Consider the following 22,382-nt stretch of genomic DNA (forward strand, 5'->3'; position numbering starts at 1 on the left):
AGAAATGGAGATTTAAGTTGGACATTAGGAAAAACTTCCTAACTGTCAGGGTAGTTAAGCACTGGAACAAATTACTTAGGGAGGTTGTGGAATCGCCATTATTGGAGGTTTTGAGAACAGGCTAGACAAACACCTGTTAGGGATAGTCTAGATAATACTTAGACCTGCCTCAGTGCAGGGAACTGGACTAGATGAACTATTGAGGTCCCTTCCAGTCCTAAATTTCTGTGATTCTGTGAATTTGTTTTATATGTAACCATTTGTTTCCAATATACTTACTTTCCATCACTTGAATCTCTGTTCTTTGATAAACTTATTCTTATTTTTATTGTTTATCGAAGTGATGTGTGTTAGGTAAAATGGTGGTCCTGATTTGAGTCTTACAAGCTGGTGTGTACTATTCCTTCGGGAGTGGCAAATCTAAGAGTACTGTGAGTGTTCAGTAGAACAGGGACTGAGCACTCAAGAAGAACACTCGGAGGTTGGTGTGTGTGCCTGTTACTAATCTGTATGGAGAGAGCAAGGCCTGGCAGGCAGTGCTTGTGTTGCCATAGGCTGGCAGTTTCAGGGAGATGATCCACAGCAGGGGCTGACAAGACTCCCTTGTGACGTTGCACTCCATAATGTTTTATGGAAATATGCCTATGAATGTAAATATGATGTAACTGGAATATGCTTTATGCGAAAGGTCTCTTGTAAGGTATCATTACAAAGGTTATAATCTACTGTGTGTGTTCATCCTATTTGTTTGCATGTGTTATTTTTATGTCTGAAGTAAGGAAAATAAGATATAAACTTGTATTACTGATGTAAGCACATTAAGCAGAAGCCATTAAGGGTGCTTCAGAATCAATGAACTGTGAATGGGTTTGTTTACCTGCAAGCCTTCCTGTTTAGGTGTCGGCCAGCTCCTAGGTAATGAAGAAGGAGGTCTTACAGTGACATGTGATCATGTCACCTGAACTGGAATCCATCTTTAATCTGGTGATTTTCCATTGAGAAGGAGGGATGGGAACCCAGAGGGACAAAGGATTCCCGCCTTATGCAAAAGATATATAAGTGGGTGGAACAGAACAAATGGCGCAGCTATCATGAGAAATCCCCTAGCTACCACCTGAGCTGGAACAAGGGCTGAACCAGGGGAAAGGAATGTGCCCAGACTAGATGGTCCTCCTTCCCAGCCTCAGCTCTGTGGCTGCTGTGGTGGGAGAGACCCCCCTCCTCCTTGCCCCAGCTCGGGGGCTGCAGACCTAGAGCTGGGGAAAGTCGCCTCTTTCTCTGGCCACCACAGCCCTGCATGTCCCAGATTCCTCCCATACCCTCTTCTCACCCTACTGCCTCCTCCCACCTCCCCGCCATGCCTGCACAGCTCCACTCATTAGGTGGGCACCCAGGTGTGCACCTTAGAGGGAACAATCCGCAGACCACCTGAATGGAGCTCATGGACCGCTGGTGGTCCACAGACCACAGTTTGAGAACCTCTGGTCTAAAGCAAAGGAAATCAGGCTGTGCCAATCCCTGCATACCCATCCCATTCAAGGTCAAATATTCTCTGATAACTTCACAAAACACATGCAAATCAGTGCTATAGGCTTAGCATTGGTACACTATTTTACTTTTTATAAAAAATATAAGGTGATCGCAAGAAACTGTTACTTTAAATAAGGAGTTGCCAACTTGTAAAGCTTGAGAAGTAGTGAGACAAGTTCTTAGGAAGTATTAACAAAGGAATATTGAGTTGTAGTAGGGAGGTGGTATTACCTCTGTCTACAGCATTGGTGAGAGCATTACTGAATGCTGTGTCCAGTTGTAGTATCACACTTCAAAAGGATATTGAAAAATTGGAGAGCTCTTAAAGAATGGCCAAAGAATAATTCTAGGTCTGGAAAACCTAATTACAGTAAGAGACTTAAGGAGCTAAACCTAGCTTTTTGAAGAGAACGGAACTGAAAGAGGTGACTGGCTAGTAGCTGACACTGGACAACTGGAGATGGATCACATGGTGTATTGCCCTGTTCTGTTCATTCCCTCTGAAGCCTCTGGCACCAGCCACTATCAGAAGACAGGATACTGAGCTAAATGGACCATTGTAAGAAGAGTAGGACAATGGAACAGACTGCCTAGGGAGGTTGTGGAAGCTCCTTTGCTAGAGGTCTTCAAAAGGAGGCTGGAGAACTACCTGTCTTGGATGGTTTAGACACAACAAATCCTGTAGCTTGACAGGGTTAGACTGGATGATCTTTCTGGTCCCTTCTAACCCTATCATTCTATGATCCTGTATGGCCATTCCTATGTCCTTATGACTTGATCATGGTCTACAAGTATGTACACAGGTGGAAGATTTCTGGTAGCAGAGGGCTCTTTAAACTAGCAGAAAAGGCAGAACAAGATCCAATGGCTGGAAGCTGTAGCTAGGCAAATTTAGATTGGGAATAATGTACACATTTTTAACAGTGAGAATAATTATCCATTGAAACGGCTTCCCAGATGACATGATAGATTCTTCATCACTTGAAGTCTCTAAATCACGAATGGGTGTTTCTTTCTAGGTATGCCCTAGTAGAAACACAGATTATGGGCTAGATACAGGAATCACTGGGTGGGACTTTGTGCCCTGTGCTATACAGGAAGTCAGACCCCAGATGGTCAGAATGGTCCCTTCTGGTCTTAAAATGTATTGATCTGTTATATGACTGAGCCATTTATCTATACTATTGCTGTCCAGCCTGTGGCTCACAGGCCTAGGTAAGAATATTTCATACCATATAAAGTACATGCTAGGCACAATAGATATAAATCAGCATAAGAACACATATGGTAACTGCTTCACTTTAGAAAAGTGCCTTGCTGTCTAGACCTGCTATAGGCTCATGCTTTTTGTCAGAAAGGATATGTGTAATGTGTTCTTCTCTGTTTCCTCCAGTAGAAGTGAAGTCTGTGACCAGAAATAGTATTTGTGCACAACTCATTCCTCTACAAGGACAAGCAACTACAGTTTGAGTGGCTTTGAACAATTCTGCCCTCCCCTCCACTACCTGTGTTATATTGCGGCCTTTGCCTTGTGTGTTTGTTGTATGTGACAAGCCTCAAGAGGCATCTTGGCCACTTCTGGAAATGAATGAATTTTTGCAGCACTCTAATGGCTGTCTAAAATTGTCCAACCAGAACAGCTCTCGTCCATACCAGTGTTCTTCAAAGTTTTTTTTGTGTGTGTGTCTTATCTCCCAGTTTTGGGGAGGAGCCATGCCAATTCCAATCTACTGTACATGTGGATTTCTACTCCTTTGGGTGGGATTGGAAAAATAACCTGGCTGCCTATATGCCATGGTTTTGACCATACAATAAGCACACAATATTCTGAATAGCCTGCCTTTTGTGATTCTACTTTCACAATAACATATTAGGAGAAAAGAACCACAGTTTTTTTCAAGAGAACCAGCCTGGTTCATTTTGTATATTCATTTATATCTCTTTCATATCACTTTTCTGAAAGCACCTTCTCACATCAGCCATAGAATTTTGCTAGGGATGTTATAGACTGTCCATTCTTTGGAGTCTTTAATTCAAGACTGGAATCACTGGGTCTGAGGAGGAGCTCTGTGTGGCTCAAGAACTTGAAGTTGATCCAATAAAAGATATTACCTCACCCACCTTGTCACTCTAAACTTACTTAAACAAATGTAAGCCAGTGAAACCAATATTTATTAAAATATTTTATTAATTATAATGATACATTAAATCTGTTATAATTATTTTTCATTCTGTAACTTCATTATTCAGATGGTTGTTAAAAGAACTTTCAAACGTACTGTCCGTACATAAATATGACAACTACCCTATTAAGGAAAATACAGGGGAGGATGGTCTTGTTAGGTAAGGAGTATATAGGGGAAAGAGGAAGGATGACCTTGTTCTTAAGAAGAAAAGGAGCACTTGTGGCACCTTAGAGACTAACAAATTTATTTGAGCATAAGCTTTCGTGAGCTACAGCTCACATCATCGAATGCATCTGATCTGTAGCTCATGAAAGCTTATGCTCAAATAAATTTGTTAGTCTCTAAGATGCCACAAGTACTCCTTTTTTTTTTTTTGCAGATACAGACTAACACAGCTGCTACTCTGAAACTTGTTCTTAAGGTGCATGACCTAATTTTGAAAATCTGTTCCTTAGCCTGTTTGGCTCTGATGGCTTGTCTACACTCGGAATTGTTCCAGAAGAGCTATATTTTGAAGGTAGAGTAAGCTAAACAGGAACAAGGCAGTTTTATTCCAGAATAAGAGTGCCCACATACGGAGGTATTCAAAAAGAGTTATTGTGCTGAAAATTCACACCCTACCTTCATCCAATTCATTTTCAAGTATAGACAGTCCCTTAGGCACTTTTCAAAACTCTCTCTTGCTGGTTTTCCCAAAAGGGATCATAAAATTTCCCTGTGTCACAGGTGCAGTGACAATAACCTAGTCAGTGTTTTGCAGCGTTCCAGGGCTTTGATGCTGAGTATCATAGACATGCCTATAAATAAATTGCATTTCATCCACCACTAAAATGCGTCTATGGCAGGGGTGAAACATGATAGCTATTTAACAGGGCATAGCAAAACCAGAGAATAGCAGCAATGACAACCCCAAGCATTCAAACACCATGATTCAGGTCCCTAAATCATTATTTTAAAAAGAATATTTTAGGAACTTTTTATTTACTTTCTGTTTTTTTGACCCTTACAGTATGTCTAACAGCAACTAGAACACCCGCAGCCCCGTGCCAGCTGACTCGGCTCTCAAGAGCTTGCGCTGCGGGGCTGTTTCATCGCTGTGTAGACATTTGGGCTTGGAATGGAGCCCAGGCTCTGGGACCCTGCAAGAAGGGAGGGTCCCAGAGCTTGGCCTCGAGCCTGAGCCCAGAAGTCTACACTGCAATGAAACAGCACCGCAGCCTGAGCCCTGTAAGCACAAGTTGTCTGACACAGGCCAGCCACAGGTGTCTAATTACTGTGTAGACAGACTCTGAGGCTAGAGTCAGGTCACGTTTTCAAGCTTTGCTCTGCAGTTATGAGGTCTAGAAATTTACTTTTTTAAAACAAAAGCTGAGATTCTCACACATTATCATATATTCTCACATAACTTCAAAAGCTGGAGTTTTAAGAAACACCCCAAATATCACAAAACTTAGACTAAAACAGCAGGAGCTGGCAACACTGAAATATCCTAGCACAGTGAAAAAGAGTTCCATTTTCTTTTGAAACTACAGGGGATATTTAGGGATACAGAGTATAACTACCAGAATTGGAGCAGTTTACCTTTGATCTTACATCCTTAGATTCTTTAATGACCACATTCACTTTCCTGCACCATGCTCGGGAATTGCATTGTTGAATACTTGCAGTATCCCCTAGGGCTGTGTCTGGAAGCAGGTGGCAGACACTAGAATGGCTTAAAGAGTAACAGGATTTGATTAGACATTCCATTTTATAGGGAAAATAGCTTATAAATGTTTCATGATGTTGTGTGTCGTATGCTGACTTATAGGCAGCGATTAATTATATTCTAACTGTGCAGGACCCTGACTGTTTTGTGAGGTCAGTGCCTTGATAAATATGAGTATTAAGGGGAGAGTAATAAGTAACAGTTAACATCTTTTAGCCCCAGAAAATCCTGAATTACTGTATTTTGAACTTATTAAAGAAAGATATTGTCTGTATGGATGGATTTTTGAATATTTAGGTCATCTGGCTTTTCTATCACCAAGCTGGAGAGGTGATTGTTAACAAAAGGAGAATGCTGGAGCCAGGGTCTCACTTGGAAATCTTGTCTTTCCAGGCTGTTATTTTTCCAGTTGTCGTGCCAGCTCTGTCAGCTTTGCATCGTCTATTGAAATTGTCATTTCATCCAAATGTATATCTTGGCCTGAGCCAGAGCCATCTGTTGTAGGCTAATGTCATTTATTCTGCTTCTGGCTGACACTTTCAGGAACGAAGCAGATGCTGGCTTTTAGAATTTGCTTTTATGCTTTTCAGTTTTATCTCATGTATTAGTATCACAAATAACTAGGCTTGGAAGGATTTGATTTAAATCATTAGTCCACTAAACATCAATTTCACATGGCACAGAAATTGACTGGGAGAAAAAAACATTGATGGCAGTCAGCAAGGCAGCCTCCCCAGCATCTTTCACCCATAGAGATTCATTATCCTGGGCCCTTAGCCAAACAGGGAGCCCTCTGCGGGTAGCCCCTATGTCACAGCCCTGCTCACTCTCACACCAGCTACAAGTGCTGGAGCCATCCCTGGGCTGGAGCTGCTCAGCAGTGAGAAGGCCTTCCCTGCCCCCATGGATTCTCCTCCCAGTGTGGCATTGGCTGGGGTCTCTGTTCTGGTGGGGCAGGACTGCAACCTCTCCAGAACCTTGTGCCCAGATGTCTCAGGACTCTCAGCCATGCAGGGATCCTCCCTGCAGCCCCACTGTCAACATCTACTGTCATTAAATAATTATTGTCTGTCACACACCCTTAATTTCCTGCAACTGTGAACATTCAAATTGAAAAAAATCAGGGAAAAATGCTTTAAAATAAAAATTGATACTATCCATTGAAATTACAAAAAAAAAAAAAGAATTTTGCCAAGCCTACAAATAACATTTTGATTTTAGATTTACATATCTACAGTGTTAAGATCAGAGGTGAATAATAGCTTATTTTTTTCCCTTCTGGTGTGAAATTAAAAATGCTTTAGGAGTTTAGCAGAATGATGTCTTTGCCCAATGTATCACATGCTACACAGAAATACTTTTACAAATTTTTCTAAATGTCTCATTTCTTTCTAATCACTTGTCTTTACATTGATTTTTTGCATGGGTAGGTGTTTGTGTCTTACACTTCAAATAATGATGCCTAGGGCTACAGCAAGGGTTATGGAGACAGAGCCAACAGCTTCTTGTACGTAAGAGGCTGAACGGAGAAAATTGTCTTCCTGTCTGTTGAGGAGCATCTCTAAAGAGAGTGCTGTCTTTGCCATCCTTCTCCATGGATGCTCTTGAGACTGTGTTGACATCTTTGTGAGTTTGTCCAAGACTGCAGAAAAACATCAGCAATATCTGGGCACGTAATGTTTAGCAGCCCTAAGGGGGGCAGGATGTAAAGCAAGGGAAACTGGGGGTCCTCAAGGCACCAGAGCAGATAAGGATATCCACCCATCCCCAAATATAAAATATAGACCTAATTTTACTGTAGGACATCTAGAGCATAGAGAGGGGGTTTGCTCTAGTGGCTAGAGTATGGGATTCAGAATCAGGGCAGCTAAATTTTAATTGTAGCTCTGCGACTGACTTCTTCTGTAGCCTGGGGCAAGTAACTTTACCCCACTCTTGAGGTTCCCCATCTCCACAATGGGGATAATAAATAATATTTACCTCTCCCAACGGAACATTGTGAGGACTGATTAAAGTTGATGATGGCAAAGTGGCTTGAAGATTAAAATTGATAGGTTGCTATTATACCTCAGAAGGGAGGAGTCTGTTTTCCTCTTGATTTTTAACAACTCCAGATTTCCAATCGGATAACTAACATCATAGGTAGCCAGAGTATAGACCAAAGGCCAAAGATAGGCCACAGGGTTTACTTGTTACTACCCTAACCTTCAATACAGGGCTCTCTCTTTGGATCAAGATAGACCATGGCAAATCCAACACATCTCCGTGTCAAAAATAAAGATGCTTACAAATTGGGTGAAATCCACTGGCTCCTGGCAAGTTGCAAAACACTCCTGAATTTGGGCAAAATTTGAACTGTCCCCAACTTTCAACTGATCAGTGCAACCGCAGAATTAGCACTGGCCAAGACTTTGGGCTTGGGACATAATATCCTTTCACATACCTTTCTTCTTCAAAGTCCCCATGGGAGTGCTGTGGAGTTGTATGAAAACTCCAAATGCTGTTTGGATGTGAGCATGCAAGTCACATGACTTTTCTCACTCTGTCATGACATTGAATGTCTCTTTTTTTTTCTTTGCTACGTTATTTGGACTGTAATGATCTAAACAGCACTAGCATGTTTTTTGGTGTATTTTTGCCCAACGAGACACTGGGCACTCTGTTCTCTTCCACTTTGTTGTTCTTGGACAGAAGAGCAGGATTCTATATAATTTTTTTGCAAGAGATTTGCTTCTGGTAGAGACTTTATAGAAGAGGTGTGTTTTACACCTTGATCTGAACATCAGGTTTGGACATAATCTGTTCTCTTCTGGCAAATAGTTCCTTAGCCAGGGACCCACTTGTATTCTCGGTGGCTGATAGATCGAGCCAGGGTCTGTCCAGCTGCATCAGCACTGTGTAATGTAGCTTTCCTGGAGGATTGTGGAAGATAACTCCTCTCTGAGTTAGCTAGATTCCAATCCAATGTACTTGTAGATTAGAGTCAAGATTTAGAACTCAGCTGTGAAATAATGGAGCTAGTGGAATTTGTACAGATCACATGTGAGATATCTGCACTGGCTTCTGTTGCTGATGAGGGGCGGTTGTAACATAAAGTGGCATGGACACTGCCTGTTGTATATGTACTCAGGGTACTGAAAGAGGTGTTTGCTGTAACCTTTCAATCCAGCATCTTTCATCAGCACTGAGATCTCTTTAGCAGGACAACTGAGGAAGCACATACTGTTGTGGGCAATGTACAAGGAAAGATGGGGTTTTGCTTTACTTCTATGCTGAATGGTCATTTTGTATGATTATTTGCAATGGGGCTGCTGTTTATTTCTAAATATTTATCCAGCAGTCCTAGAACGATCAGATAGGGGTCTCCTCTCATTTTATTATTCAAAATCAATAAAGGTACTATTGACAACTGGTCTATGCCTGGGGCTCCTAGGATGCTACAATAATACAGACAAAAATAAAACCAAATTAGAGTGTGAATGTTTCATCAACCTTGAAATTCTTTAGCAAAAAGATAACTAGGATTCACTGAGTTAAATCTGCTAATCAATTACTTGACTTGTGTCTTCCAAGAAGCAGCTCCGGTATTCAGTAAATAATATTCAGCTTTATAACTTTCCAGGAACAATTCCTTTTGAAAAGAAAAAAAATCAAGGGCATGAGATTCAAGCACTAGTGTTTAAAAACAATCTTCAGATTATGACACAAACACTGCCAGGAAGTTTAGACCTAAACACTGAGCTTATAATTAAGTCATTCCCAGGAGACATATTCTGTGTTGATTTTCACAATAGCCTTTACTGTGGAGTTGTTGGCCTTTGCTGAGTTTTGTCACTACTTCGGCAATACTTGACTATGGGGTTTTAGTATTTAGCGCCGGAGTTGACTGTTGTAGATTGAGAGCCATTGTTATTTTTAAATAGAGTTCTTTATTGAGTTGTTTTTTTTACTGGCAAGGACAGTAATCTGTTTTTCTTTTTCTTTGTGGTATCTTGTGAAATATTTCACCAATGTAAGATACATCTAAGACTTAGCTTTGTATGAAGAACTCCTTAAGACCAACTTGAAATTCACACCGAACAATTTCACATTTGTTTAAAACAAAAATTAAGTGAATATTGTTACCATGAAATTGAGGGGCTGATAGTGCTGTCTTGAGCATTACCGGTTCTGGGTATCGCGGTCTTCGTTTTCCCAATCAGTAAACCCAGCACAGTTCATCAAAAAGAGGAAAGAAAGACTTCCCTTTTCAATTAGATGACAGATTTAACAAGATGACATAAACCAAACAGGATGGGCAGTGAAGGCTCCAGTTCAGTAATGTACTTAACCACATGGTTAAATCTGACTGAAGACAAGTTAAATAAACTTAATCACAAATTTAAGGGCTCTGCTGAACAGGGGCCTAAGAGTAATTCCCATACCCTTCCACATGAGGATCAAGGTGCTTTCTGATGTTGCTGTACCTGATAGAGATTTTTGTGGTTACACAATATGGGCAATGGCTGTGACTTTTGCTAACAATATGAAATCACCAAATCATCATAAATAGGTTTACCTGGAATGCAAGTGGCACAGAATGGAGAGGCATTTCTACAACTCAGTGCTTCAATGCATATGTAACACATTTTTTCATATTTTCCAGGATCACTTGTTGTTGCCTGCTACCACCCATAATAAGACCAGACGGCCCAAGATGTCTATTGTGTTGCCAGCAATAAACGTCAGTGGTAAGTCCAAACCTTGATTTAGGACAAATACTTTTAAAAAGATATGGCTGGATTGGTCATGGAAGCCAAAATGTAATGTAAGTTTAATAAATCAAACTGCTTTCCTGGTGCAGAAGCAATATCATATCTTTACATACTCCTAATGTAGGAATCACATGCCTGCCAAAACAGGGTTCTAAAGTCCCATTATTGGGGGAACAAATGGCTATTTGGAGGCCCTGGATGTCACTAGTTAATAAACAGGATTCCAGGATAGACCCCTGGAAAATCTTGGATTTTAAGAGCTTAAAAAAATAAAGTTTGGCTACCATGTCAGTATTTTGTTATGATTTATAATTTATATGAAGGTTGAGGACTCTCCAATCTGCTGCTTTAACACTGGATAACTGTACATATTTTGGCCTTTCTGACAATAATTTGGGGCCCCTGGAAGATAGTTGTAGGGGTGGAGGGGAATGTCCCATTTTCATCCCAGTAGTGCTGGGCCTGCCTGCCACAGTAGGCACAGAATCTTTTTCAAAGAAGTTATCTATTACAAGCACACATGTGTTTTTGATCCAGTATCTGAGAACCAAGTACAGTGGAACCCTCCTCCTCAAACCACTTCCAGTTCCATGCTTTCTCCTGGTCACAGAACTCAAAGTGCTGTCTCTGTGTGGGTCATTGTTCCGGTCTGATAAGCACCTTTTCAACAGAAAAAAATTCAGTTTTAGTGTGTTCCATAGTTCTTAGGATAGAATATGTGATCATAAGAGGTTTTATCTGCTACAATCTGCTCTGCGAGTGGTGCAGCTCATACAAGTGCAATAAAATCTTCCCACCACACTATGACATCCTCTGTGTGCCACATGTTAGAGAAAAACTGTTTTACAAAGGTACTAGCATCAACATTTGGAGTTTGATTCACTCTGCAATACTTGTGTTTCATACCAATGTCACTTCTCGGAAACCCATGGATTAACCTGGCACAAAACAAGAGGAGCACAATGGTGAATCATGCCCTTCATTGGAACCTTTTTTCCAGATCCCTCCACATGTAACCCATGTCTCCAGACTGTATCCCTCTGCTTGTAGTTAACTTTAAAGCTGCTCAGAGAAACTTCCTCCAAATCTAACCACATCTGAATTCAGATTGATTTCACCAGAATTTTATTTTAAAGTAAAAACTGCCTGTTTCAGTGTTCTCAGAACGAAGCATTTTGGTTTTCATTTTGAAATAACTTTTTGTTTCTAAATTTTTTTTAATAAAAACTGAAATAAAAACAAAACATTTCAATTTTGTTGAAACAAAATACTGTGATGGATCCAAAATAGAATTTTTCTTCATTGAGAATTCAGTGTTTGTTCCAATTCGGAATACAGCCAGATTTGAAATATTGAAATGTCTCACAAAATGGAACTTCCATATGCCACACAGGTCTAGTTAACTCTGTAGAGTTCGTTAATGCCTCTAAAATAGCTTTAAATGGTATAATTTTAAAGTCCAGTATCTCAGTCCTGCTATGATTGGAAGAAAAGGTGGTGTTCCATTAGGAAGCTGGAAATTTCCCTTTCTGATGGTGAAAAGGTCATGTTTCTAGCTCTGTAAGGTCACCAGATATCTCACTGTAACCCTATCTTCTGAAGAACTGAATAATTCCCACACAGGCTTTGGGCAGGCATAATTTTTTATGGGAATTGCATGCTTCTCATTGTCTCTTAGTCTACTTCCCAACTCACTTTGCCAGTGCACCTCAATCTTACCCACCCCCTCTTTTTCCAGTCCCAGCAGATATGGCCAATGATGTGAGGTTTTGTGCAGAACTGAGAGGTCAGGGGAAAGGTGCTCAGTCTTGGTTTAACTGAGCTGATAGTACTGTGGATCAGGATTGAAAGACATTGGCAGAGCTGTACGAGGTCCTACAGTATGAATAGCAAGGGCTGCTTGAGGTGTGAGGGTTAGGAATGGAATAGGAATTGTTTTCTCTTCAGCCTTTGCATAGAATCAATCATAGAATTGCAGGACTGGAAGGGACCTTGAGACGTCATCTAGTCCAGTCCCCTGCACTCATGGCAGGACTAAGTATTATCTAGATATCTAGGCGTTCATTTAACCTGCTCTTAAAACTCTCCAACAATGGAGATTCCAAACCTTCCCTAGGCAATTTACTCCAGTGCTTAACCATCCTGTTAGGAAGCTTTCCTAATGTCCATCTAAACAACCCTTGCAGAAATTTAAGCCCATTGCTTCTTGTCCTATCCTCTCTTAAGGAGAACCATTTTTCTCCTTCCTCAGTCTTCTCTTCTCCAGACTAAACAAACCCATTTTTTTCAGTCATCCCTCATATGTCTTGTTTTCTAGACCTTCATTCATTTTTGTTGCTCTTCTCTGGACTTTCTCCAATTCGTCCACATCTTTCCTGAAATGTGGTGCCCAGAACTGGACACAATACTCCAGCTGAGGTCTAATCAGCGTGGAGTAGAGCAGAAGTGTTGTGTCTCGCTTACAACACTTCCGCTAATACATCCCAGAAAGATGTTTGCTTTTTTTGCAACAGTGTTGTACTGCTGATGCATATTTAGCTTGTGATCCACTATGACCCTCAGACCACTTTCTGCAGTATTCCTTTCTAAGCAGTCATTTCCCATTGTGTATATGTGCAACTGATTGTTCCTTCCTAAGTGGAGTACTTTGCATTTGTCCTTATTGAATTCCATCCTATTTACTTGTTTTTATGAACTCCCATTCTTTTACTAATCCCCTCCCACCTCTGCTGCCACCATTCTTGCCACTCCTCCCCCCTCATCTGCTCCCAGTTGAAAAACAAAAAAAAAACCCATAATTCACAATACTAGGCCAATTCCACACCACATGGATTTGATGGCATGTGACATCCCATTCCCTCCCCTCCCCTCCTTCAAGTGTGTATGTGGTTCAGGCTGTACGTCCTCCGGAGCAGGGATTGTCTCTTATCTGTGCTATGTATAGCACCCAGCACTCTGGAGCCCTTCCCAATCAGGGTCCTTGGGAACTAGCATGTTTAATAATATTACACTGGACTTAGATCAGCTCTCTGGGGATAACAACCCAATTTTGCATAAAATGCACAGGCTCATTAATGACTATCAGTGATCAGGAGACTCATTTTGAGTCGCACCCAAAAGACTGAACATATACAACATAAACATGTACAGTAATTAATTCCCAAAGGGAGGAATCTATATGCCAAGCGAAGACACACATGGCACACAGGGTCTCTGTAGTAGCCGTCTGAACAGGAATACACTCTGTACCCCAGAAAAGGTTAGTTAAACTTTCCATCAGATAATCTATACAAAATCATGCCTTATTATGCACTTTACAGTGCAAATGAACCATAAACCCAAACGTTTTTGTTACATTTAAGCACACTGAAAACATTGTCAGATGCAGAATTTCCATAAACTGAATGAATTAGCTTCAAGCTTCCAACATTTTTGCTGGTTCCATTTTCCCATGCAGTTTGGTAAGACAAATGTGGTAATACATAGTCTACCTTATTGCAGAGGAAACATTTTCATTAGATGTTTCATAATTATTTTTTGCTCTTATCTGCCTGAAAATTCATTTTTGTGTCCATGTTACAAGAATCCTTCCCTGGCTGAGCTGGATTATCACACACACACACATAATTTCATCATCTGGAGACAGTGTTATATTTCTGATAATGATTTGGAAAGTATTTGAAAATGTTACTCAATCTGATCACAATATGAGCAGTTTTTAAAAGAAACTGGACTGAATAATGCTTTCAAACAATGTGAGAAATAGACTTCAGAATGAGGAAACAGTGTAAAATTGTTGTTTTAAATGGAAACACCATCATTACCTGGGGGATGTCAGAGGCCAAGGGATTTGGGCAGAGACACTGAAACTAGTAAGACATAAATGCAGTTTCAGAACAAACATACAGCAAACCCTGCCTTGTGTGTCAGTCAAATTGGCCAGTAGGTGCGGGAAATACCAGAGCATCTGTGAGAGACCCTGGGAGACTCTGCTTCATTTTTAACCTATTAATTCCATAGATTCATAGATACTAAGGTCAGAAGGGACCATTCTGATCATCTAGTCCGACCTCCTGCACAATTCAGGCCACAGAATCTCACCCACCCACTCCTACGAAAAACCTTACCTATCTTTGAGCTATTGAAGTCCTTAAATCATGGTTTAAAGACTTCAAGGATCAGAGAAGCCTCCCTCAAGTCACCCATGCCCCATGCTACAGAGGAAGGCAAAAAACCTCCAGGGCCTCTCCAATCTGCCCTGGAGGAAAAGTCCTTCTCGACCCCAAATATGGCAGTCAGCTAAACCCTGAGCATATGGGCAAGATTCACCAGCCAGATACTACAGAAAATTCTTTCCTGGGTAACTCAGATCCCATCCATCTAATATCCCATCTCAGGGAATTAGTTCTATTTACCCTGAATATTTAAAGATCAATTACTTACCAAAATCCCATTATCCCATCATACCATCTCCTCCATAAACGTATCGAGTAGAATCTTAAAACCAGATAGATCTTTTGCCCCCACTGCTTCCCTTGGAAGGCTATTCCAAAACTTCACTCCTCTGATGTTAAAAACCTTCGTCTGATTTCAAGTCTAAACTTCTTGGTGGCCAGTTTATACCCATTTGTTCTTTTGTCCACATTGGTGCTGAGCTGAAATAATTCCTCTCCCTCTCCTGTATTTATCCCTCTGATATATTTATAGAGAGCAATCATATCTGCCCTCAACCTTCTTTTAGTTAGGCTAAACAAGCCAAGCTCCTTAAGTCTCCTTTCATAAGACAAGTTTTCCATTCCTCGGATCATCCTAGTAGCCCTTCTCTGTACCTGCTCCTGTTTGAATTCATCCTTTTTAAACATGGGAGACCAAAACTGCACACAGTATTCTAGGTGAGGTCTCACCAGTGCCTTTTATAATGGTACTAAAACCTCCTTATCCCTACTGGAAATGCCTCTCCTGATGCATCCCAAAACCGCATTAGTTTTTTCACAGCCATATCACATTGGCAGCTCATAGTCATTCTATGATCAACCAATACTCCAAGGTCCTTCTCCTCTTCCATTACTTCTAATTGATGCGTCCCCAACTTATAACGAAAATTCTTGTTATTAATCCCTAAATGCATAACCTTACACTTCTCACTATTAAATTTCATCCTATTACTATTACTCCAGTTTACAAGGTCATCCAGATCCTCCTGTATAATATCCCGATCCTTCTCTGAATTGGCAATACCTCCCAGCTTTGTATCATCCGCAAACTTTATTAGCACACTCCCACTTTTTGTGCCAAGGTCAGTAATAAAAAGATTAAATAAGATTGGTCCCAAAACCGATCCCTGAGGAACTCCACTGGTAACCTCCCTCCAACCTGACAGTTCGCCTTTCACTTTGGGGGAGATCATGCCCCTGAGAGCCTTGTGTGGGGGAGGGGCTCCTCCCCTTCGCAGTTCTGTCCCTCATTGCTGCAGACACTGCACAGTCTGGCATGAGGACAGGGCACATCCGGGGCAGCTGCCAAGAATGTGGAGGTTAGTAGGCAATGGAGCCATGGTAAAGGCTTCTCCAGGTGGCAGCTGCTTCCGAAAGAAGCCACCTTTCAAAGACTTGCTCCAATAGGGAGAGGACAGCGCTTTCTGAGAGGAGTCAGCAGGGCTGGTGGGAGCTGAACATGTGCCCCTCTGGCCCCTGCTTCCACTGTCCATCCTGTTCTCCAGCTACACTCCTGAGGGAGGAGGAGATATCATTGCCATTGAGGTGACTGACAGCCTTCCTCTTGCTGTCATGGCCCTTTGAGTGCAGATCAAGGGAGTGTGATTCGATCCTCCTTCAATGTTCCCTCTAATTTTTGACAGGCCCTGTGCACAAAAAATTTCTTCTGTGCAAATTTTTGTGCACGCGGTGTTTTGCCATGTGCGCTGGGTTTAGTATCTGTGTGCGTGCGCACACGCACACAGCTTCGAGGGAACAGTGCCCTCCTTAATTTTGAAATGATTCCCAGAATGCCTTCATTTGCTTCCTTCTACACTGGCCCTGATTCTGAATACAAAAACAATATGCAGTTCAATAGAAAGTGGTTTGGGAGTCTCAGGTAATCTCTTCCCAGGCAGGATTCTCATCCCTTTCTGACTGGCCCCAGGATCTCTCATCTGAATTGCTGATCTCTATTGTTATATTCTGCCCTCATCCTCTTTGTGGGACTCCCAGTGACAGTAGAAGGGTTCATGCAGGGAATAGGTATAAGCTAGAATTAGAGAGAAGAAATGAATGGCCTCTCACTGTGTGGACCTGTGTAGGGTTTTGAGTGGAGAGTAAAGGACAATTGCAAGAAGGAGATTAGAGGTCAGTGTGTATTTTGCTGTTTTTGTAAACAAGTTTCAAACTATTGGGAAGTAAAATGGGCTTAGAAACTTCTGTACATCAGCCAAGTTGTTTGTTTTTCCCCTTCCACATCATCATTTAGATATTTCACATGTAGGTTCCACAGTTCTTTAAGACACTTGAAGGAGTGAGATGCAAACAATTTCCTCCTTTCCATCTCACAGAGTTCTTGATGCTGTCATTACAGGTGAATTTAAACACTTTTTCTCAAACTGTTCCAGTTAGGACTTAGGCCAGGTTTACACTACAGAGTTAGTTTGATGTAATGCAGCTTACATCAACCTAACTCTGTCAGGGTCTACACTACAATGGTGCTCCCGCCGATGCAAGTTGCCCACTATACTGACTTAATAACTTCACCTCCACAAGAGGCGTAGCAGTTAGGTCAATGTAGTTAGGGCAATGCAGTGTCCAGGGTTTACTTACTGCTTTACTTACATCACCTGTTGGCTGTCAGCTGGGCACCGGGCTCACAGCTGGAGCCCCACCCAGGGGCTGACAGGTCAAGCTGTAGCTCAGTTTCACAGCAGGGAGCCTACCAGTTTTATGGGTGCTATTATTTCACATTTCGGCTCCGGCTCCTGCTGTCAGCCTGTGGTAGGGGGCCTTACATGTGAGCCCTGAGTGGCTGTCGGTGCCCCACAATGCCCCACATCAGTCAGTGCAAATGCTCCTGGTGAGGACACACTCCACTGGCAGAAGGAGGGCAATATGGACACCAACAGCTGATTTAATTGCTGCAGTGACTGTAGGATTGACCTAACTTAAGTCAAACTAATTTTGTTGTGTAGACAAGCCCAAAGTGTCCTTCGTGCTGTGAGTCTCCACAGAGAGTCCAAGGCTTGGATCAGCCATGGAAACTGAGTTACCCTCTGTCCCAAAAAATGGTTCCTTCAGATCAGGGCTGAAGTACTTGGGGAATGTATACAACTGCTAGTGATGTACCTCTTCTCTGGATAAAGAAAGGACTTCTGTCTCCTGGGCTGCCAGTCCAGCATCTTTCACCAATGTTAATTACACTCATATGCAGACTCACTTCAAAGTGTGGGTACATCTGCACTTCAGACCAAAAAAATCATGTGGCAGCAAGTCTCAGAGCCTGGATCAACTAATTCAGGTTCACAGGGCTGATGCTACAAGGCTAAAAATAGCAGTGTAGATGTTACCACTTGGGCTGGAGCCAGGGCTCTGAGACCCATCCTCCCTGTCAGGTTTCAGAGCCTTGGTTCCACCTGAGCCCGAAGGTCTACACTGCTATTTTTAACCTCATAGCATGAGCCCAAGTCAGTTGTCATGGTCTAAGACTCACTGTCATGGGGTTTGGCTTATTTGTTTGTTTATTTGCTTGCAGTGTAGTGGTATCCTTTGGTTCTGGGAGGCTAGAGACCCCGATATTAATCATGGTGCATCAACTGTTTGCCCTCGTGTTAAGGAGAATGCTACATGCTGAATGTTATTAGTCACCTTGTTATCCAGGAAGATCTATTCTTTACTGGGCTTCATCTTGTAATTTACAGCAGTGTAACCAAGGAAAATCCAGCCAATAGTTTATAAAGTGTTGGACATCCTTCGTGGAGGAAAAGTGCTACACAAACGTAAACTGGGATGTTCAAAGCAGTCTAGGGATTTAGCCACAGGTCTTCCATCCAGACTAATGGAAGGTGAATGGCTAAATCCTCTAGACTTCTTGAAAATCTCAACTAAAAGTCCTTATCCTCATTCTCATTACTGTGCGTGGGAGACAGCTGATCCAGAGGATGGCCAAGCCTAGGTCCTATCACAATGGCGTGTCTTGCTGATCTCTGTCTGAAGGCACCATTTGGCATTCATGTTAGTGAGATGTTTATTCTCAATAGAGAGATCTTGCTGGGTTTTCCCAGCCTTCTGTTGAGGGCTCTCATGTGAAGGGAAGCCAACTATAATTAAAATTTAAACACAAGTTTTTATTTTTAAGCAAATCATGTTTGTTATGGGTATGCAATGAGTATTATTTTAGAAATCTAACTATCCACCAGAGACTAGTTAAGATTTCAGTTGATTTCATTCCTAAAAAACCTTTGTTTGCAGTTCAGAGTCTCACTGGCTGTATGGCAGTGATTCAGAATTGACACACAGGAGGTGCCGTTCTTATAGTTTATATAAAAACATCTGCCATTAGTCTCCTATTTACCTAACTGCTGTCAAGATTGTGTTCATCTTTACATCACAATTATCATTGGCACTGTGCTGGACAGCTAAGCTATTCTTCCTGCTTTGGTGCATGGGTTGTTTCATATTGTGTAGGCTCTCTGTTACCCTTCATGGGGTAAACAGTATTGCTCTTACTAAAAACACTGGCAATTCTCTCCCTAAAAAAAACATAGTGAGAATTGCTTTGAAGCAACTCATTGCAGTGGATAGTAGTAGAAGTTTGACCAAAGCAACATTCATTACTACATATCTCAGTAGTATGAACTGCCTTGACTTTATTACCATATCTTTATCATGTGTGTGAAGTTGAGGGTTTTCATAAGAATGGTGTTTTCCTGCTGTCAACATCAAGTAAATTTCACAGGTAGCTCAGAAGCAATCATGTTTAGTACTGGCTGTGTAAAGACCAGTCAATGAGTGCTGAGGAACTCTCTAGTCCAGGCTGGCAGTGAGAGAGGTGGTGATTAGTTACCCTTTGCTCAGTTAAGTTCAGCTGATCCTATTTTGGAGGTTAGCTACTAGAAACAAAACTGACAGAAAACTCAGGTAGCGAAAAGGCAGGTTTGAAACCCCTCTCAGTGTTAAACCCTGCTAGATGCACACTGCTTCTGGCTCCTGGCATGATGTATGCTGTTTCCGTTGGGCGTGTGTGAGGTTTTGCACACTCTTCTTCAAGCGATGGTCCCTACTGTATTCCACTGAGGGTTTCTCCATGCATCCAGACCCAGAGATTTTGAAAGTACTAGTGGCTGTTGGGTCATGCATGCGCCCTTGGCTTGCCTCATGGTTTCGTCTGAGGTGATAAAGGGCAGGGCAGACAGACTGTTTTTCCATTTCCTTCTTACCACCGCGTGGTCCACGTCAGAACTATTAGTGTCCTCTAGAGTGTGAAGCACTTTAAAAATATGTAGTTGTACATAGTTAGCTTGAGAGTATTTTACTGTTTTTACTGTTCATATAATAATTTTAGTAGTTTGCTAGTTTGGGGAGTAGAGTTGGGGCTTTTTGGAGGGGTGGGGGGTGTTCTGCGTGAACCACTCCATCCCCTGCACCCGTACCCATGTGTGAGTACTGAACTATGCCAAAGACTCTAGGCTTTAAAATTCACGCTTCCTGCCCACGTTCCTTCTCAGTCAGCGATGAACATCAACGCTGCCTCTGCTGCCTGTCCACATTTCATCCAGGTGCAATATCTGTCAATCCTTCCCCAGCCAGACCTGAGACGGCCAGGTTCTCCACCTCTGGAAGCACTTCATGGAACTTTCATGAGACCTCATTCAGACCCTGGCCTGGCAACCCTTCCCCCGTACATTGACCTGAGACTGCTAGGAGTGCACCTCCAGCTACAGCCATACCAGCGCCGGGGCCTAGTCAAGAGGTAAGGAAGTAAGCACACATAAGCATGGCAGTAAGTCTTCCACTAAACCTAAGAAAGCAGAGACTCCTTCCGTGAGTTCCAGTCATAGAGAAGGAGCATGCTGTAAAGTGCATAAGCATGATAAGAGTCCACATAAATCGACGGATCTGCCGGTACCGGGTACTCCCCCACACTCACCATCAAGATTGGCATCCCTCAGATCTACAGAGCCATCTGCGCTGGGGAATACCATTGCTCCCATACCAGTTTTGGGGACTGACAGAGTACCCTTGACTCTAGGGAGGCTGGGAAAAGCACCAGAGCCCCAGGAAGTGTTTGTTCTGGGAGAGCTGAGATCGACATTTGCCTTTTGGGACCCTTTACTTCGAAGGATACTGTATCTCAGCACAGGGCATGCCACACCTGAGGCACTCCTCACCCCTCACTCCGGCAGTTCACACGCTTCCGCCAGCTCTGATGATACCAACGATGGAACTGATCTCCAAATTTTCATCTTTGGAGGAATCAGAGGAGGGATAGGGACTTTCCATCCCTACCCGCAACTACAAATACCAACGAGGCCTTCTGCATCATGGCAGTATCCTACACTCCAGTCACCCCGGAGTCACTGGTTCCCTGCTCCATGGGGCCCTCCACAACTCCCTCCTGATCCATCATGCTGGCTCTACTGGGGATCCTAGCGCCAGTACCCACCCTTGGAACTCGTCAGTTCTGTCAGGGAGATTTCATCCATTTCACCGTCTCCAGTGCCTTCAAATAGACACTCGGAACCTATAATGGAAGAGGAACCACTCAATCTGGTTCCTGTGGTACCACCGGGTCAGGAGAAATTCCCATCATCCTCACCTGATGCAGCGGTGGCTTTGGCATCCCTCCATCCTGTGATGACTACCACCAATTCCAGGATCTCCTGCCTAGAGTGGCAGGAGAGCTGCATATTCCCCTGGAGGAGATCCAAGACACTCAGCATAAACTGCTGGACATACTTCACTCATCAGTGCCAGATAGATGATGCCATCCTTGAGCTAGCTAGAACAGCTCGGCATACACCAGCCATATGTACCCGTACCCTAAGGGGGCAGAAAAATGATACTATGTGTGACGGGTTAGATCACGAAACCTCCCTTGGGACTGCCACCTGATGTACCAAGACTACTTCTGCTCCTGCTTTCCTGCCCTGTCAGCTTAGGACTTCAGTGCCCTGCCTGGTTTGAGCCAGACCCGCTAGCCTGCTGCAAACCCAGACCCAGGTCTGAACCACGCCCCATAACAGCTGTAGGCTTAATTGAAAGCAATTTAAGAAGTATTCCTGCCTTTAACACCCAGATGCCCAACTCCCAATGGGGTCCAAACCCTAAATTAATCTGTTTTACCCTGTATAACAGCTTATACAGGGTAAACTCATAAATGTATACAGGGTAAACTCATAAATTGTTCACCTTCTATAACACTGATAGAGAGATATGCACAGCTTACCTCCCCCCAGGTATTAATACATACTCTGGGTTAATTAATAAGTAAAAAGTGATTTTATTAAATACAGAAAGTAGGATTTAAGTGGTTCCAGGTAGTAACAGACAGAACAAAGTGAATTACCAAGCAAAATATGATAAAACACGCAAGTCTAAGGTGCCACAAGTACTCCTTTTCTTTTTGGAAATACAGACTAACACGGCTGCTACTCTGAAACAAGTCTAAGTCTAGTACAGTAATAAAACTGAATACAGATAAAAACCTCACCAGTTCCAGTAAGCTTTCTTTTACAGACTATCTCCTTCTAGTCTGGGTCCAGCAATCACTCACACCCCCTCTAATTACTGTCTTTTGTTCCAGTTTCTTTCAGGTATCCTTTGGGGGTGAAGAGGCTATCTCTTGAGCCAGCTGGAGACAAAATGGAGGGGTCTCCCAGGGGTGTAAACAGACCTTCTCTTGTGGGTGGACACCCTTCTCTCCCCCTGTGTAGAACCCCAGCTACAAGAGGGAGTTTTGGAGTTACCGGGGCAAGTCACATGTCCATGCATGACTCTGAACTTACAGGTAGAAACCGTGGTTCATATGCTACCTTGAACGTCCTCAAGTAGACTTCTTCTGTGGATTGGAGCCTTCCAAGATCCATTGTCCATTAAGTGTTTCTTGATTGGGCACTTAACTTGCACATTCCTTTCTCAAGAAGCTGACCAAATGCTTTACTAACGCTACTTAAAATCAAGCAAGTACACAGCCAATATTCGTAACTTCGAGTACAAAAATGAT

The 22,382-nt window shown here is 42.5% G+C and overlaps 1 protein-coding gene across 8 annotated transcripts in view; it reads left to right on the plus strand.

Annotated features, from left to right (window-relative positions):
- Positions 1–22,382, plus strand: part of ATF6 (activating transcription factor 6) — a 396,729-nt gene that overhangs the window by 301,412 nt on the left and 72,935 nt on the right. For all 8 annotated transcript variants that reach the window (XR_006273702.1, XM_043490629.1, XM_038412787.2 and 5 more), the window contains one exon: positions 10,070–10,154. Coding sequence is in view for 7 of the 8 variants with exons in the window: in XM_043490629.1 (XP_043346564.1) it covers positions 10,070–10,154 (85 nt within the window). In the remaining variant the exon portion in view is untranslated. The remainder of the gene's footprint in view (positions 1–10,069; positions 10,155–22,382) is intronic.

This window comes from Dermochelys coriacea, chromosome 8, assembly GCF_009764565.3.
Source record: "Dermochelys coriacea isolate rDerCor1 chromosome 8, rDerCor1.pri.v4, whole genome shotgun sequence".
Lineage (NCBI taxonomy): Eukaryota > Metazoa > Chordata > Testudines > Dermochelyidae > Dermochelys > Dermochelys coriacea.